Source organism: Colobus angolensis, unplaced genomic scaffold, assembly GCF_000951035.1.
Source record: "Colobus angolensis palliatus isolate OR3802 unplaced genomic scaffold, Cang.pa_1.0 Scaffold546, whole genome shotgun sequence".
Classification (NCBI taxonomy): Eukaryota; Metazoa; Chordata; class Mammalia; order Primates; family Cercopithecidae; genus Colobus; species Colobus angolensis.
This window is the reverse complement of record NW_012118999.1, coordinates 549,826-567,534: the sequence shown is the minus strand read 5'-3', so window position 1 is coordinate 567,534 and position 17,709 is coordinate 549,826. Positions and strand designations below refer to the sequence as shown.

The 17,709-nt window shown below is 35.1% G+C and overlaps 1 protein-coding gene across 5 annotated transcripts in view; it reads left to right on the top strand.

Annotated features, from left to right (window-relative positions):
* The window catches only part of ERBB2IP (erbb2 interacting protein), a 146,658-nt gene that overhangs the window by 116,958 nt on the left and 11,991 nt on the right, over positions 1–17,709 (top strand). For all 5 annotated transcript variants that reach the window (XM_011961295.1, XM_011961297.1, XM_011961294.1 and 2 more), the window contains exons 18-21: positions 1,638–1,823; positions 3,893–4,007; positions 5,676–5,859; positions 8,280–9,822. In XM_011961295.1, the coding sequence (XP_011816685.1) occupies positions 1,638–1,823; positions 3,893–4,007; positions 5,676–5,859; positions 8,280–9,822 (2,028 nt within the window). The remainder of the gene's footprint in view (positions 1–1,637; positions 1,824–3,892; positions 4,008–5,675; positions 5,860–8,279; positions 9,823–17,709) is intronic.

The window sequence follows — 17,709 nt, the reverse complement described above, 5'->3', positions numbered from 1 at the left end:
ATCCCAGCTACTTGGGAGGCTGAGGCAGGAGAATTGCTTGAACCCAGGAGGCAGGGGTTGCAGTGAGCTGAGATCGCACCACTGTGCTCCAGCCTGGGTGACAGAGTGACACTCTGTCTCAAAAACAAAAGATAAGAATATAAGGGAGATGGCTGGCCATGGTGGCTCACCCCTGTAATCCCAGCACGTTGGGAGACTTGAGGTGGGATGGTCGCTTACACCCAGGAGTTTGAGACCAGCCTGATGAACATGGTGAGACTGTTTCTACAGAAAGTTAAAAAAAAAAAAAAATTAGCTGTGCTTGGTGATGTGTGCCTGTTGTCCTAGCTATTTGGGAGGCTTAGGCAGGAGGATCACTGGAGGCCAGGAGTTCAAGACCAGCGTGGACAACATAGCAAGACAACCTGTCTCTACAAAAAATTTAAAAATTAACTGGGCATGGTCGCATGTTCCTTAGTCCTAGCTACTTGGGAGACTTGAGGTGAGAGGATCCCTTGAGCCTAGGAATTCAAGGCTGCAGTGAGCTATGATCATGCCACAGCACTCCAGCATGGGTGACAGAGCGAGACACTGTCTCAAAAAAAGAAAAAACGTATAATGGAGCTGAAACACTCCTATTGCCTAATGACATCATAACACAACTTTTCTATATTCAGATATGTTTGCATACACACATACTTTCTATTGTGTTAGAATTGCCTATAGTGTTCAGTACAGTAACATGTCATACAGGTTTGTAGCCTCAGGGCCATAGGCTATATAACGTATAACCTATTTGTGTAGTAAGCTATACCATCTAGGTTTGTGTAAGTACACTCTATGATGTTCACAGAGTAAAAAAAATCACCTAACAAATTTCTCCGAACGTATCACTGTTGTAAAGTGCCACATGACTGCACTTGCCAGTTTAAGGTTTTGTTCTCAGCTACCTGAACTAGGAAACTGTAATAATCAGTGAAGTCCATAATTACTATCATTACCACTCTCTGGCTATAGAATGTCCAATTGGCAATGTAGCGTCAGTGTAACCTTTAAAAAAATCATTGTCTGAACAAAGAACATAATGAATGCCAGAAAAATTATTATTATGGAAATTTTTTCCCCAGTAATATTGATCCATTTTACCCCATTCTCATTTTAAATGTAATTGCAATGACAGACAGTTGGCATTCATTTCCTTGGGATGTTTCAGAAACTTTCACAAATCCCTAAATGGTATATTCCTTTAGGACTTTGCCACACACACATTATTGTATCACAGAAACAAAAGTTTTACATGTCATTAGAGTGACTATTCAGTTCACAAAGAGCAGAAAACAATTTTAACCATCCGGAGTTGAGTATGCTGAGCTAAGTGACTCAGTTGTCCACACTTAAAAGCCTTGCAGTTTCTAAGAGGAAAGTAACCTTGGCTCACTTTTAAATTTTAATGTGGCTCATGGATCTTTGAGGGCCATGTGATCTTAAAATGAGCATTTTATCTGTGAGTGTCACAGGTTTCTATGTTTAAAGTTTTCGTGTTTGAGATTAGTCCCAGAATTGGAAGTTGGCAAATTGCTTACAAATTTTTATCTGAACTTTTAAAATACATATAAAACTCAAAAGAATATGAGCTCTTTTTATTTTCTTTTACTTAGACCTCAGAAAGTACTACTACAGTAAAAAGCAAAGTTGATGAAAGAGAAAAATATATGTTAGGAAACTCTATACAGAAGATCAATGAACCTGAAGCTGAGATTAGTCCTGGGAGTTTACCAGTGACTGCAAATATGAAAGCCTCTGAGAACTTGAAGCATATTGTTAACCATGATGATGTTTTTGAGGTATGATTTTATGATTATTCTGGAGCAATCATAAGAACTTTCAATTTAATATTTTATTATTGCTAAAGACCTGATATTAATTGTAGAAAATGTTAATGCATTCATCATTGAGAAATTTCATATCTGCAAAAATATCACTCATTTGTCACTTTAAACTTACAAATTATTATGCCCTTTGTATTCAGATGTTTATGTGAATTAGATTATAGGTAGTCTAGGCTACTGTAAAATACATAATTGCTTTTATTTCTGTAGCTTAAAAATGAAAAGACTACTATAAGCATACCCAGTTATTTAACTTATTTATGCATTTATCCTTGAATGTGAAAGGTTTTTTAGTTGAATGTCTGAGATAGTTTTAGATGTGGAGTTTCTTTCAGTGGATCAATAAAAGCTGGAACTTTTTTTTTTTAACAGCTTTATGTGAGATACAACTCACATACCATATAAATCACTGATTTAAAGTATTCAATTCAGTGGCTTTTAGTATATTTACCAAATTGTGCAGCCATTACTACAATCACTTTTAGAACATGTTTCTCACCCCAGAGAGAAATCCCCTACTCCTTACCTGTTACTCCTCACTCTTTATCCCCTTCAGCGCTAGGCAACCAAAAATCTACTTTATATGCCGCTATAAATTTGCCTATTCTTGACATTTAAGTGGAATCACACAATATATGGTCTTTTGTGCCTGGTTTGTTTCACTCAGCATAATGTGTTTGTTTATCTGTGTTATAGCATATATCAACACAGCATCCATTTTTATGACTGAGTAATATTACATTGTGTATATCCACCCTTTGTTTATCCATTCTTCAGTTAATGGACGTTTGAGTTATTTCCACTTCTTGGCTGTAATGAGTAAGTCTGCAGTGAATTTTTGTGTACAGGTTTTTGTGTGGATATATATTTTCATGAATAAAAAATGATTGCACCATTTTATATTCCCTTCATATGCTGCTAATGGTAATGTAAAATGGTGAAGCTTTAACTTTTTAATTTAATGAATATCTGAAGTGTTTCTGATTTATAGCTGCATTGTTCACTGCAGTGTATACTAGCTACAAGTGGCTATTTAAGTTAATACATCTTTATCCCTAAAATTTCAAAGTGCATTCAAGCACACCATCTCTTTTCCTGGTTATCCGTGAGCTGTCATTTACAACAGGAATAATTTTTTTTTTTTTAAAAGGATGGTTAATATCATTCAATACACTGAAGCTAATGTAACATAGGCTGTGAAAAAATTATTAGGTTTGTTACAGTGAACTTATGACTCATTTAGTGTAATTTTTATGTGTAAGGCACTGTGTTTGGAGGTAAGGTGGCAGAATGGATAAGTGGATATAGGGATTTAAATGAATGCAAACACATATAATTAAGGATACACTGTGCTAAGTGTGTTAAAAAAGTACTAAGTGTTACAAAAATTTAGAAGGAAGATTTATGGCTGCCTTAAGGAGAAGGGGGCATTTCACCTGTGTTTTGGAAGATTTTAATTCACAGATACAGGAGAATGGAATGAAAGGGGAAGGAATTATGAGAGCAAAATAATGGCATTTGGAACATATGGAAAATAACATTTTATGTTACTGAATGAGTCAGAGGCAATATTATGAAATAAGATCGGTAGAGTAGATAGGGCCCTGATTACAGGGCTTTGAAAAGCCAAGCTAAGAAGTCTGGACTTAATGTTCTGTTGTCTTGAGGAGCCACTAAAGGTTTTTAATAGAGTGTTACTCTAATTCATAGAGCTATATTTGGTTGAAAGTTATTATAGTTGTGAGAATATTATAGGAGATGCAGCACGTGAATATCTCAGTATAAAAAAGGGAATAGAGGGAGCAGTATCCTAATGTTTGATTAGGATAATGATGCCATGAAAAGGGTAGAGGTGCAAATTGTACAAACAAGCTTGGAAGGACTGGTTGTGTTTCATTGCAATATCTTGAAAAGTTTAATATGTGTTTATAATATTTGTTTTCCCTTTAAAGTCTTATGACTTAATATTTATTTATTTGAAGAAACAAAAATTTAATTTTTTTCCCCTCCCCGCTTTTTACTAGGAATCTGAAGAACTTTCTTCTGATGAAGAGATGAAAATGGCGGAGATGCGACCACCATTAATTGAAACCTCTATTAACCAGCCAAAAGTTGTAGCACTTAGTAATAACAAAAAAGGTTAGATGTTGAAGGAAAGTACTAAGAGTAGAAATTGCCTCAATAAATTTATAAATTTTTTTGGAATAAATTTCATTCAATATTACGTTATTTGAAACATTTTAGAAACAAATTTTTAGGCGTGGCTTTCTGAAAGGTTCTCTTTCCTTCTCTCTCGTTTTTAGCGAAAGGCCTTGATAGTCTTTTCTTTCTCCTCATGCAAATTTACTTATAAAGGATGAACTTTACCGACACATAAGCCTGGATTGTAATTTCATATCTGCCACTTATCTGCTGTGTGATCCTTGAGTTAATTTTATCCATGTGTACATACCTGATTTGACATACAATGAGGCTAATGAACAATTTTGCATCGAATAGGCTAGATAATTTATCTTTCAGCACAGTACCTTATTTTTATTCATTCTATCACAAAACATTTTTTACACGCTGTCCAACCTCTGCCAGCCATTCTTTCATATAAGGCAATCTTAGACTCTTAGAGATCTTGAAGGGTATCTATCCCTTCCCTCACCCCTCCCCTCCAGCACCTGAGTATCTTTACATCATCATCCTCAAATGTTTACCCATTTGTCTTTATGGCATCAATGATACTTATTATCAAGGTGGCCCTTGGATAGCTTGGGTTCATAATATTTGTAGTAGTGATACCTAGAATTTGTTGAGCACTAATTGCTTAGGTACTACGCTAAATATTTTACGTGTTATTATCTAATTGTCACAATAGCCCCCATGATGAGGAGGAAGTGGAGTGTATCTAAGAGAGAACCTAACAACCATCTATTTTAATGGTTAAGAGCTCAAAACCTAAATACACTGAGATCAAACTTAGAGTCCCACTTGCTACTGTTAACTGTGAATACAATCCGGACTACTTGAGCTGTGCTCCTAAGATCTCAGAACATCAAAGATATCCTTAATTCATATAATCTTCTATGGATATGTCTTTATACACTTATTTCCATGATTTGGCTAGAATTGAGTTAGTTAAAAAAACAACCTTTTTAGCACTACTTTGAAAAAATACTACTTTTTATACTACCCATTATGGAATATGAACACTTATCTGTTTCTGTTCATATAATTGCTACACACACAACCACCTCACATATTGAGAGTTTACCATTCATAAACAAGTCTATGAAACGTTTTAAAAACATTAAGGAAGAGCTGACCTTTGAAAATTCCTTGATTTGTTTGGTAATTATATGTTTGTAGATTGACTGAATTGCTTGTTTTTATTAGAGTGGATGGGGGAAAAAATTCCGTATATATAGGAAACAATTTCTTGCCCAGATAAGTTCGGAAAGGTTGTAAACTATATTTTCATTATCAGTTTTTCCAATTGTAAATGGGTGAAAAGTATATTCACTGAACTTAACTAACCTTAGAAAGCAGTACATAATAATATCACCTTGTCAGTAACTAAATCAAATTCTTAGTAACCCCAACATTGGTTACTTTTTAAAAAATTATATCACCATCTAAAAATTATTTAGTCTTTGTATTAGGACTGAATTTTTGGGGTGCTTCCGATTTTCTTATCAATATAATTTATTACCTCATATATAGAACCAGGACGGTATAATTGCCATTTGTCATCACTGAAAAACATTTCACACAATTCTTGGGGAATTTATCATTGATGTTAAATTTGTTTTGTTTCAGATGATACAAAGGAAACAGATTCTTTATCAGATGAAGTTACACACAATAGCAATCAGAATAACAGCAATTGTTCTTCTCCATCTCGGATGTCTGATTCAGTTTCTCTTAATACTGATAGTAGTCAAGACACCTCACTCTGCTCTCCAGTGAAAAAAACTCATATTGATACTAATTCCAAAATAAGGTGTGTGAACATCTTGTACAGTTTTTCATTTATACAATAAGTAGAAGTAGTAAGGCAGATAACGAATACATAAACATATAGGGTTTAATAAATAAATACTATAGAAGTGGTTCCAGTAATATATTTTCTTTCCCCATTTCTATTGCTGATTTTCTATTTAGTTTTTATACATTACCATCTTAAATTAGATCTTCAAATGGGGAAGAATAGACTAGATTCTCAATATCCTGGTTAAAAAGTTGAATATTTTTGTATTTTTAGATAGGGCAACATAAACAGCATATTTGAGGTAATACAAATTGAAAGGAGTATTTTTATAGTTAGAAATGCAGAATCATTTTGGGGGCTGCCATTAAAGGATTCATTCAAATACTCTTGACTGGTGGTGTATATTTGGCTTAGGCTTAATTTTGTAGGACACACTCACTGAGAGAGATAAATGTTAATTTGTATAGCCTGGAATTTAGCTGAAGTCTAAAACACATTTTATTATTTAGGCTCTTGAGAAATTGGTTGTCTATAATGTTGGCGGCGGGTTTGAAAAGAAAAAAAGAAATTTGGTTATCAGAGTAAGGCCCTGCCATTCTACCATAGTGTTATTCTATCAGCTAAACTCTGTTTGTTAGAAAGATGGGCTGGACATGGTGGCTTAAACCTGTGCACTTTGGGAGGCTAAAGCAGGTGGATAGCTTGAGCCCAGGAGTTCAAGACCAGCCTGGGCAACATGGTGAAACCCCATCTCTACCCAAAAAAGTAGAAAAGTTGGCCGTGTGTGGTGGCATGTGCCTGTAGTCCCAGCTACCTGGGAGGCTGAGTTGGGAGGATCACTTGAGCCTAGGAGGCGGAAGTTGCAGTGAGCTGCGATCACACCACCACACTCCAACCTGGGTGACAGAGCTAGACCTTGTCTCAAAAAAAAAAAAAAAAAAAAAGAGAGATTGGGGTTGGCTGGATGTGGTAGAATACCTGTAATCCCAGCAATTTTTGAGGCCAAGACTATAGATTGCTTGAGTCCAGGAGTTCAAGACCAGCTTGGGCAACATGGTGAAACCATGTCTCTACAAAAAAAATTAGCCAGGTATGTTGGCACATGCCTGTAGTCCCAGCTACTCAGGAGGCCAAGGTGGGAGGTTCTGTAGCCTGGGAGGTTTAGGCTGCAGCAAGTCATGATCAGGCTACTGCACTCCAGCATGGGTGACAGAATTGAGATCCTGTCTCAAAAAAAAAAAAAATGGGGTTACTTGGGGTACCTACTAAACCAAAAGCTTAATGTATGGATATTTTTAACAGTCATTTAGAGTTCTTAAATTTCAGGCGTATGTAAGTAAAATTTGTATATTAACGTGTATTGTTGGAAAAGGGATGTGAATTTTATGCCTGAAAATGAGTATAAGGTATTGTGTAATTACAATCAATCATTTATTTCTATTCTTTGAATTTGAGGCTATGAGCTACTGTTTAAAATACTAATTTTTATAACCTAGATATTATCGTATTAATTTGTTGAATAATAAAATTTTGTTTATTGTTGGGAAAGTGATATATTTTCTAAATCCTGCTTTTAATATAATAAATAGAGCCTAAGCAAGGAATACAGCAACACCTTTTTGTGCTGTGTTTCTAGTAATGAAAGTTTTCTTTTTTGTAATGGGAAGACCCAGTATTAGGGAATTTTTGTGGAAACATAACTTGAGTATGTATTCAAGAGGACACAAATACTTAATACCACCAGGTAAAAATAAAATATTTTCTATAATTTTGGAGTGGCACATTTAAAAGTATTTGCCAAATACAGCTAGCTACTTAGAAGAGTGATTAGACTTCATGTATCTTTTTATGCCTTTTACATATTTGATATAAAACTTTGGACAATTCAGTTATTTGCTTTGTACAGTTTTCTTACCTATATATTTGAATGTAATAACAACTGTGTACTTCGTTAACTATGGTTAATTTGGTTAATAATGTAAGACTTCAAAATTAACTGTAAAAATGTCCTGTGTGCTTTACTCCACTATTCATGTTACTAGTTTTCTTTCCATATATCTGCCCTCCTGCAAGCATTTTGTTTCTTTAGCACATTCGTGAAAAGATGCAGCAAAGATTAAAAATTCCAATTTTATTCATAGTTCAGCCCTTTGAGAATTATTTTGTGACAAATTAGATTGGGCATATTTATGAAAATTAATCTTGGTTTTATCTGTAACTTAATTGTATTACTTGTCTGCTACTGAATATAAAGCTCTATTAACTATTAAGATAATATTTTTAAATTACATGCTTGATAATAAATGCCTTTTGTCTTTGACTTTTATTAAGTTTTTCTAACTTGTCTACCTACGCAATTTATTTATTAATGTTCCCTGTTACTAAGAAAGCTTGGCTTTATTATGTTTTTCATAAAATTATCTTTATTTTAGGCAAGAAGATGAAAATTTTAACAGCCTTTTACAAAATGGAGATATTTTAAACAATTCAACAGAGGAAAAGTTCAAAGCTCATGATAAGAAAGTTTTTAACTTACCTGAATATGATTTGAATATCGAAGAGCGATTAGTTCTAATTGAGAAGAGTGTTGACTCAACAGCCACAGCTGATGACACTCACAAATTAGATCACATCAATATGAATCTTAATAAGCTTATAACTAATGATACGTTTCAACCAGAGATGGAAAGATCAAAAACACAGGATATCATGCTTGGAACAAACTTTTTAAGCATTAATTCTAAAGAAGAAACTGAACACTTGGAAAATGGAAACAAGTATCCTAATTTGGAATCCGTAAATAAGGTAAATGGACATTCTGAGGAAACTTCACAGTCTCCTAATAGGACTGAACCACATGACAGTGATTGTTCTGTTGACTTAGGTATTTCCAAAAGCACTGAAGATCTCTCCCCTCAGAAAAGTGGTCCAGTTGGATCTGTTGTGAAATCTCATAGCATAACTAATATGGAGATTGGAGGGCTAAAAATCTATGATATTCTTAGTGATAATGGACCTCAGCAACCAAGTACAACTGTTAAAATCACATCTACTGTCGATGGAAAAAATATAGTCAGGAGCAAGTCTGCCACACTGTTGTATGATCAACCGTTGCAGGTATTTACTGGTTCTTCTTCATCTTCTGATTTAATGTCAGGAACAAAGGCAATTTTCAAGTTCGATTCAAATCATAATCCTGAAGAGCCAAATATAATAAGAGGCCCTGCAAGTGGCCCACAATCTACACCTCAAATATATGGTCCTCCACAGTATAATATCCAATACAGTAGCAGTGCTGCAGTCAAAGACACTTTGTGGCACTCCAAACAAAATCCCCAAATAGATCATGCCAGTTTTCCTCTTCAGCGCCTTCCTAGATCAGAGAGCACAGAAAATCAAAGTTATGCTAAACATTCTGCCAATCTGAATTTTTCTAATCATAACAATGTTCGAGCTAATACTGCATACCATTTACATCAGAGACTTGGCTCAGCAAGACATGGGGAAATGTGGGCCATCTCACCAAATGACCGACTTATTCCTGCAGTAACTCGAAGTACAATTCAGCGACAAAGTAGTGTGTCCTCCACAGCCTCTGTAAATCTTGGTGATCCAGGTTCTACAAGGCGGGCCCAGATTCCTGAAGGAGATTATTTATCATACAGAGAGTTCCACTCAGTGGGAAGAACTCCTCAAATGATGCCAGGATCACAGAGACCTCTTTCTGCACGAACATACAGCATAGATGGTCCAAATGCATCAAGACCTCAGAGTGCTCGACCCTCTGTTAATGAAATACCAGAGAGAACTATGTCAGTTAGTGATTTCAATTATTCACGGACTAGTCCTTCAAAAAGACCAAATGCAAGGGTTGGTTCTGAGCATTCTTTATTAGATCCTCCAGGAAAAAGTAAAGTTCCTCATGACTGGAGAGAACAAGTACTTCGACATATTGAAGCCAAAAAGTTAGAAAAGGTAATGGAACGTGAGTTTTTCATTCTTTTCTTTATGAACTTAATTATTTTCCTTAATTGGCACTCTTTGTTTTCTAAAGATGAAACAAGAGTCTCTGAATTACTGATTATCTCTTTATATTCTAGGTGTTTTTCTCTGGTACTGGGAATAGAGTTCCAAATTTAAACTCAGCCAGGACAATTGGGATGATAATGTGTGTTTCTATCCTCTCCTTTACTCCCCACTGTTTCTAACAAAAATGTATTAATTTTATATGTTTATGTGTCTGTCTCTGAGATTGTGCACACATACTAAAAATAATACATGTATCTCTGTTTAGCATTTTCTGAACTTTGCTATTAATAATTGTTGATTAAATATAAAAAATAGTTTACTATATAGTTAACAGAATAACAAAAAATGTATTGCGTATGTAAATATTTTATCTAATATTTTTTCCCCAGTCCACAGTATATGAACTAACATTGTCACTGACACAGATGGCTTCTGGCATGGCGTTTATTCTTAACTTTTCTGAATTTCTGCATTTCTGACCTACTTAAACTCAGTTAAGTGTTTCTGTGGCTCTAGTATGGCTTAGCAGTAGTTGCTTAAATAACTGATGCTCATGTTCAATTTATAATTTTATGTGGAGATGTTCGTCTTTTGAAAGGAGTTAGAAATGTAAATATATATCCTTGTAAAACCAATATGAGTACCATAGTCATGTGGCCCAAGTGTACAAGACATGATCTTTCTTTAAGATTTGACTTTATGTTTACTCACTAGATTTTACACAAGCATTATCTTTCTTTCTTTATTAAATATAAAATGTGTTCTTAAAAACAGGTGAACATAGAACTTCAATTAGCCATTTTTTAAAATTCCTTAAGTAAAATTTTCAGAAATGCCTAAAATATATGATTAGTACCTCTTACCAGTTTACATGAAATCTCAGCCTATAATTGTTCTTTTTAGTGCAGTCCTCAACTTTATATAAACTTTAAATAGGTAAACACCCACAAGCATTAGGCTACTTCATTCTCATCTATCCATTTTATTTCATCTAGTAACTCTGTACACACTGTTGAGGCTATTTGAACTTTTGTGCTTTTTCTAAGGCACTTGGAAATGTCTTAAGCAGAAGAGTAACATAGGTGCGTTTTATAAATAAATTTCTGGTGATGTTGTGAAACTAGATTTTAGGGGAAGAGGCTGTAGTCAAAGAGATTGAATTGTGATGCCATTTAGTAATCCAGATGAGAAATGAAATGTGAACTGTTATCAGTGCAGTTAAGACAAACGAGTTCAAGAGAAAGTTCTGAAATAGACTTTTAACAAGAGTTTACTTCTGATTGAATATTCCTGTAATCAATCAGAAAGGAAAAGGGATAAAGCTTGAGATTGTGCCTTGAATAACTGGTTGTTGGGAATGTCTTTAGCTATTACTGGACACAGAGGAGGATTGGGAGATTTGGAAGATGAGATGAGTTTGGTTTTTCTGTTCTGTGTAGTTTACATCTTATATGGCTGTTCTCCTACTCCTGTCTGACAGAGATATACCTGGATTTTAGTACATGAGAAGCAAGTAGTAACTATCTCATTGTTCAATGTGCCACTCTGCTTTTTTTTAATTGCCTACAATATTTATGTATTTTGAAAATCACGGTACAGGTTCTTGAAGAGTATATGACACTAGTTTCCTAGTTGTTTCCGCTAGTTATTTAGAGGTGTGAATTAGCTGATTGAAACTAAAGAGAAGCCTTGTAAGAAAAGAAACAGGGCAAACTGTGTCTGAACACAAATCTGCAGCTGAGGACTCCCATTTTCAAGGATACCATACTTTGAAGTTACATGGGGTGCTTCTCTCCTCATATGCTTGCCCAGACTCCTGCCTTCCGGGCCACTGGTTGGCTACACTGTAGTATCTTCTAGCCCTTCAGTTGGGAAGCATTTCTAGCAAATACCAAAGTATATATCCTGCTCTACTGCTCTACTGCATTTCTTTTAGGGTATTTTATCTCTATGTCTTCCTTTCCCTTTCCCTTTCCCTTTCCCTTTTCCTTTCCCTTTCCCTTTCCCTTTCCCTTTCCTTTCCCTTTCCTTTCCTTTCCTTGGCAGAGTTTTGCTCTTGTTGCCCAGGCTGGAGTGCAATGGCACCATCTCGGCTCATCGCAACCTCCACCTCCCAGGTTCAAGCGAATCTCCTGCCTCAGCCTCCCTAGTAGCTGGGATTACAGGCATGTGCCACGACGCCCAGCTAATTTTGTATTTTTAGTAGAGACAGGGTTTCTCCATGTTGGTCAGGCTGGTCTCGAACTCCTGACCTCAGGTGATCCGCCCGCCTTGGCCTCCCAAAGTGCTGGGATTACAGGCATGAGCCACCATGCCCGGCTCCATGTCTTTCTTAAATGTATGCTGTGTTTGCCTGTTTCAGTTCTTAAAAAGTATTCACACGTGAGACTGCTTTTATCTAACATATGTGAAAGTTTTATCTTAAATTGATTCATGTTTTATAAACCACATTTTTAAAATAATTTAAATTTTTAAAGAATTACTTTAAAAAAAATTTTTTTAAAGCATTTAGAGAGACATTTTAGTCTTAACAGTTCAGAATCCTACTCTGCTGCTCAGTTAGCTACTTGGGTAAGTAACTTTGACTTTCCTTACCTTGGTTGATTCATGTGTATATTAGGTGCAATAAAAGGAACTACTAGGATTGCTTAAAAATTAAATGGGTGAATACATGCAAAGCACTTAGAATGGTACCTGGCATATATAACTAAGTGCTAAATAAGTGTTTATTGCTATTATCTTCGTCCTCATCACCATCTTTTAAATATAAAGAAATTATCAGCTGATTAAAGTTATTTTTTAAAACAACAAAATATTGTGCAATAGGTTATTTTATGATGGTAAAATTATTTTTCTTAAAAATTTAAATGTAGTTCATAATTTAAAAATATAAACAGATTTACTATATCAACGATTAAGGCCTTTTTAGAAAGTGAAGATAGTGTCTGTATGTTTAGCTTGTAAAAATTTGTTTTAAATACCTATTTATCAAGGATGATGATCTTGAATAATATTTTTGTTATATATACTTATCTGTCAGAAACAATACCAATAAAGTGTCAATAGAGACATTTGTATTCATTCACACACTTATATACGTACATACATACATAAAACTAACAAATAGAAATTTCAATAGACATTTGGTATTTTCTTCATGATTTCATTATTAGTCATCTCTTCTTCAGAAAATACAGTTCAGAAGATTATTTCATAGTTTAGGAAATAACTGTGGTTCAAAAGATGAAATGTGTTAATGTACTGCTAGTAATTATCTGTTGGTGAGATTTGGGGACTTTTTGATACATTTCTAAAATGTTTTCATTTTGAAAGATAAAATGGGCCGGGCGCGGTGGCTCAAGCCTGTAATCCCAGCACTTTGGGAGGCCGAGACGGGCGGATCACGAGGTCAGGAGATTGAGACCATCCTGGCTAACACGGTGAAACCCCGTCTCTACTAAAAAATACAAAAAACTAGCCGGGCGAGGTGGCGGGCGCCTGTAGTCCCAGCTACTGGGGAGGCTGAGGTAGGAGAATGGCGTGAACCTGGGAGGCGGAGCTTGCAGTGAGCTGAGATCCGACCACTGCACTCCAGCCTGGGCGACAGAGCAAGACTCTGTCTCAAAAAAAAAAAAAAAAAAAGATAAAATGGTAATGATAAATGCAAGAGTAATCACAGAAGATGGGATTATTCAAGAAACAGTGCTTTTTGAAAAGCTTACAACTTTGATAAATAGGATTAAGTTTAATAGATTAAGGTAAAAATTATATATGAAGAAGGAATTCTGAAAGCAGAGAGAGACAAGGAGTTCAACCTGGTTGAATTAAGGATTTATTTTGAGAACATTTGATAATAAAGTATGGATATTAGAAAGTCATAATATATAAAGTTTATTTAGTATTTACAAAGTGCCAGAAACTATTATCACTGTACAGTTACCTTGCTGTATAAATGTTTCTCAATTTTACATGAGTCCTGTGTGATATTTTTATTATCTCATTTTACCATAAGGAAATTTAGGCACAGAAGAGTTAGGTGATTTTCCCAGGATGATATGTGTTACGTAGTGGAGAGAAATAACTTTAAAAGCCCATCAGAAGAATTTCAAGTTGACACAATAAACAAGAGAGAGCCACTATTATTTCCTGAGCAGATAGAGTACTTTAGGACATCTTAGGCAAAAGTGTTCAGGATGAATTGATAAGAAGTAGCTTAGGAAACAGTTTCAATAATAAAACAGCCAAATGAGAGATAGTTGATCTGGGGTTTTGGCTCTCGTGGTGATGAGTCTGAAAAACACTTGGGTTAAAATTACTTAGTTTTAGGGATTGAATGAGAAAAAAGATTGAAGAGGTAGCCAGGGTTTCTGATTTGGGATATTTGGTTATCAAAATTAATTAATTAATTTTTAAAAATAGAGACAGGGTGTCGCTGTGTTGCCCAGGCTGGTCTCAAACTCCAGACCTCAAGCAATCCTCTTGCTTCAGCCTCTCAAATAAGCAGTCCTCTCACTTCAGCCTCTCAGATAAGCAGTCCTCTCGCTTCAGCCTCTCGAAGTGCTGGGATTACAGATGTGAGCCACCATGCCCTGCCAAATCAGTATTTTTTTTTTTTTTTAAAGTTCTAGTAGTTACAGAAATGAAGTCTTTAAAGCATTGTGGTATAATATAAAAGTTTGGCAAAAAAATAACTTAGTTGGTTTTGAAGATACTGAATTTGATGTGATGATAATGTATGCAAGTAACATGGAACACAATACGATACTAGGTTTAGTGACGCAAATTTGAGATACAAACCATATGCATGAGTGAATTTTCCTAGGCAGTAATTATGTGGGATAAGAAAAAAGTGTGTTTTTAAGAGATACTGAGAAGATATATTGTTTTAAGTAATGTTAAATTGCTAAGATTGCTAGACATGCTTATTATTCCAAAGAGCAGCCCATTCCACTTCAGTGGTATGTACAGACTTAAGATTTCTTCAACATCTTTCATCTTTCCCCCTGCTACCCACCATTAACTGCTAGAAATTTATTATTTTAAGGCAGGATGGTTTGAATAACCAAACATTTGTACCTAGATTTTACCTTTGTTCTTCCTTTAACCTAGGTAAGTGGTTTTCAGACTTTACTATATAGGGTCTATAAATAAAACTGTACATTCTGAGTGATTTCAGAGATTTTCAGATTAATTTTGACGTGTGTGTGTGTGTGTGTGTGTGTGTGTGTGTGTGTTTTGCTTTGTATGTGAACCGGCATCCATTTATTCGTTATCCCATTTTTCAGTAAGGAAATTTAGGTGCCAATTAATTAATTTTCCCAGGATGATATATATGTTATGTGAAGGAGGGGGAACAACTTTAAAAGCTGGTCAGAAACATTTCAAGTTGACACAATAAATAAGGTGAAGCCACTGTTACTTCCTGAGCAGATATAGTACTTTGGGTTATATAATGTTAGATATGGTTCTTTTGAGTTGTCTGAGAGTGGTTTAATGTGATTCTACCACCATTCTCCTAAAAATAATTTTATTCAGTAAAAATAATCCTTAATATTGAATATAATTTGAGTAATTTGCCAGTGAAAATTAACTCTTTATTTCTGCAAGTCTCTAGTGTGGGGATGCTTTCTTTTCATATGTTCAAAACATTCTAAAATCATATAATTTTGAAAATTGTCCGTTTTATTTATAGAAACTACTTTGTGCTACATTCATGCTCTTATTTATTAGATGGTATAATCAGAATGTATGGGCATTAGAAGCAGATTGAAAGTGCCACATAAATATATTACTAATTAACTACTTTAATAGCAGCAGGATTTAGACTCCAGACTTCAAAGCATTGATTCAAACGGGTAGAAGATGATGGAGGATCTCCATTCACTCCTCTACACCCACCATCTTAATTCTAATGGCAAAGTAGACATGTAAAAATGTTTCCCTAGTGGCTTTCACAATGTCTGCCCTACCTCATGAGGTCAGTTCTCAAATTAAAATTTGCTACTTTACTCAGCTGAGAGTTAGTAATAACAGATAATCTATTGAAACTTAAGTAGTTTTTAAACCTTTTAATAGTCACCCCTCTTACCTCCCACTGCCAAAAAAAAAAAAAAAAAAACAAAAAAAACAAAAAACTACCTCGAATCCAAAGATACAAAGTAGATGTCACCTTGAAAATTTCAAAATTTACTTAATTAAACTAATAAGCAAAATTTGAAAAGGAATAAGAACTTTATATTTCAAAGGTGAATGGTTACTATCAGCATTTACTAACATTCCTCAGATATTAAGCATTCCAAACCATAATATGATTAACACAGCATGGTAAGTGTTAAGTTCGCTTGTTACTATACAACTATCAGTATGTAATGAACAACATTGCCTGGGACATTATGCCTAGCATTTAATTGAGCACTGCACAATGTGTTGTGACAGGAAGCGGTTTTATGTGGATATCTGTACAAACCCGAAGTTAAAACCAGACCTGTTTTGAGCTTCAGCTTTATTTGTCAGTAAAATATTTACAGTAAGCTCATGTGTTTAGAGATGACAGAGAAGGCTTTGCTGCAAGATCTGTGTAAAGGGTTAATCAGGCCACTTGAGTCAATAACACATTAAAGCTCTCTGCACAGCAAATGTGTGTGTGTCTGTTATTTATGTATGTATGAATGATTTCTTTATTTTTTTATTCCAGTCAAATGTTTATGAAACCTCTGAATTGCCTCTGCTAAATCTTATCCTTGGTGAAATGGTTTGGGAAGATGCAGCTCTGGGCTATAAGTTTAGCTTTTACTTTAGAATTCACAGAATAACTGGAAGTGTACATGGTAATTTTATGGATCCTTTTCTTTCTGGAATCTTGTATTGTTTCTTGGCATCAGATGTCAACTTCAAATTTTGAGAAGGAATATATTTGCTAAGAGTAATACAGAAATGCTTGTTATGATATTTCTGTCTTAATAATAAACCATGCTCAAAATGTGGTTTCCCCAGTTTGACCGTTAAGCCCTCATCAGGGACATGACTAAAGGCACTCACATGAAACTACAGCAGTTCATAAACAAGTGGAACAGTGGGAATCAGGCAGTGTGTTTATTGAGGTACATCTTCAGGCAGTTCTGGGATTAGCAATTAGGTATTCATATGAACTCAGTTTGTGAGAGGATTCCATCAATGGCTCTTTAAATTTAAGCAGCAAAGGCCACCACTAACTCCTGAAATACAGTGAACTTTAATACCAGTTTATTTGAATGGGGAAAATTTGCCACACATTTTCTCGTTTTCTTCTTCTTGTAATTTTAGAGCAGCAGGAGCATTTTAAAAGTTATATTCGCCAGCCTGGGTAATATGGTGAGACCCTGTCTCCATTAAAAATAAAAAAAAAAAAATTAGCCAGGCACGGTGGTGCACACCTGTGGTCCCAGCTACTCAGGAGCCTGAGGCAGGAGGATGGCTTGAGCCCAGGAATTTGAAGCCAGCCTGGGTAACATAGCAAGACTCTTGTCTCTTTAAAAAATAAAATTAAAAAGGGTGTATCATAAATTTTTGTGTACGTTAAAACTGTTCTGTAATGCAAGATATTTTTCTAAACACCTAAATATTTAGAAACTGAAATGTGGTTGAGCACAGTGGCTCATACCTGTAATCCCAGCAGTTTAGGAGGCTGAGGCAAAAGGATTGTTTGAAGGAAGGAGTTTGAGACCACCCTGGTCAAGTGTTGTGAGACCTCGTCTCTACAAAAATAATAATAATAATAACTAGTCAGGTGTGGTGTTGAGGACCTGTAGTTCTGTGTGCTCAGGAGGCAAGATCATTTGAGCCCAGGAGTTTGAG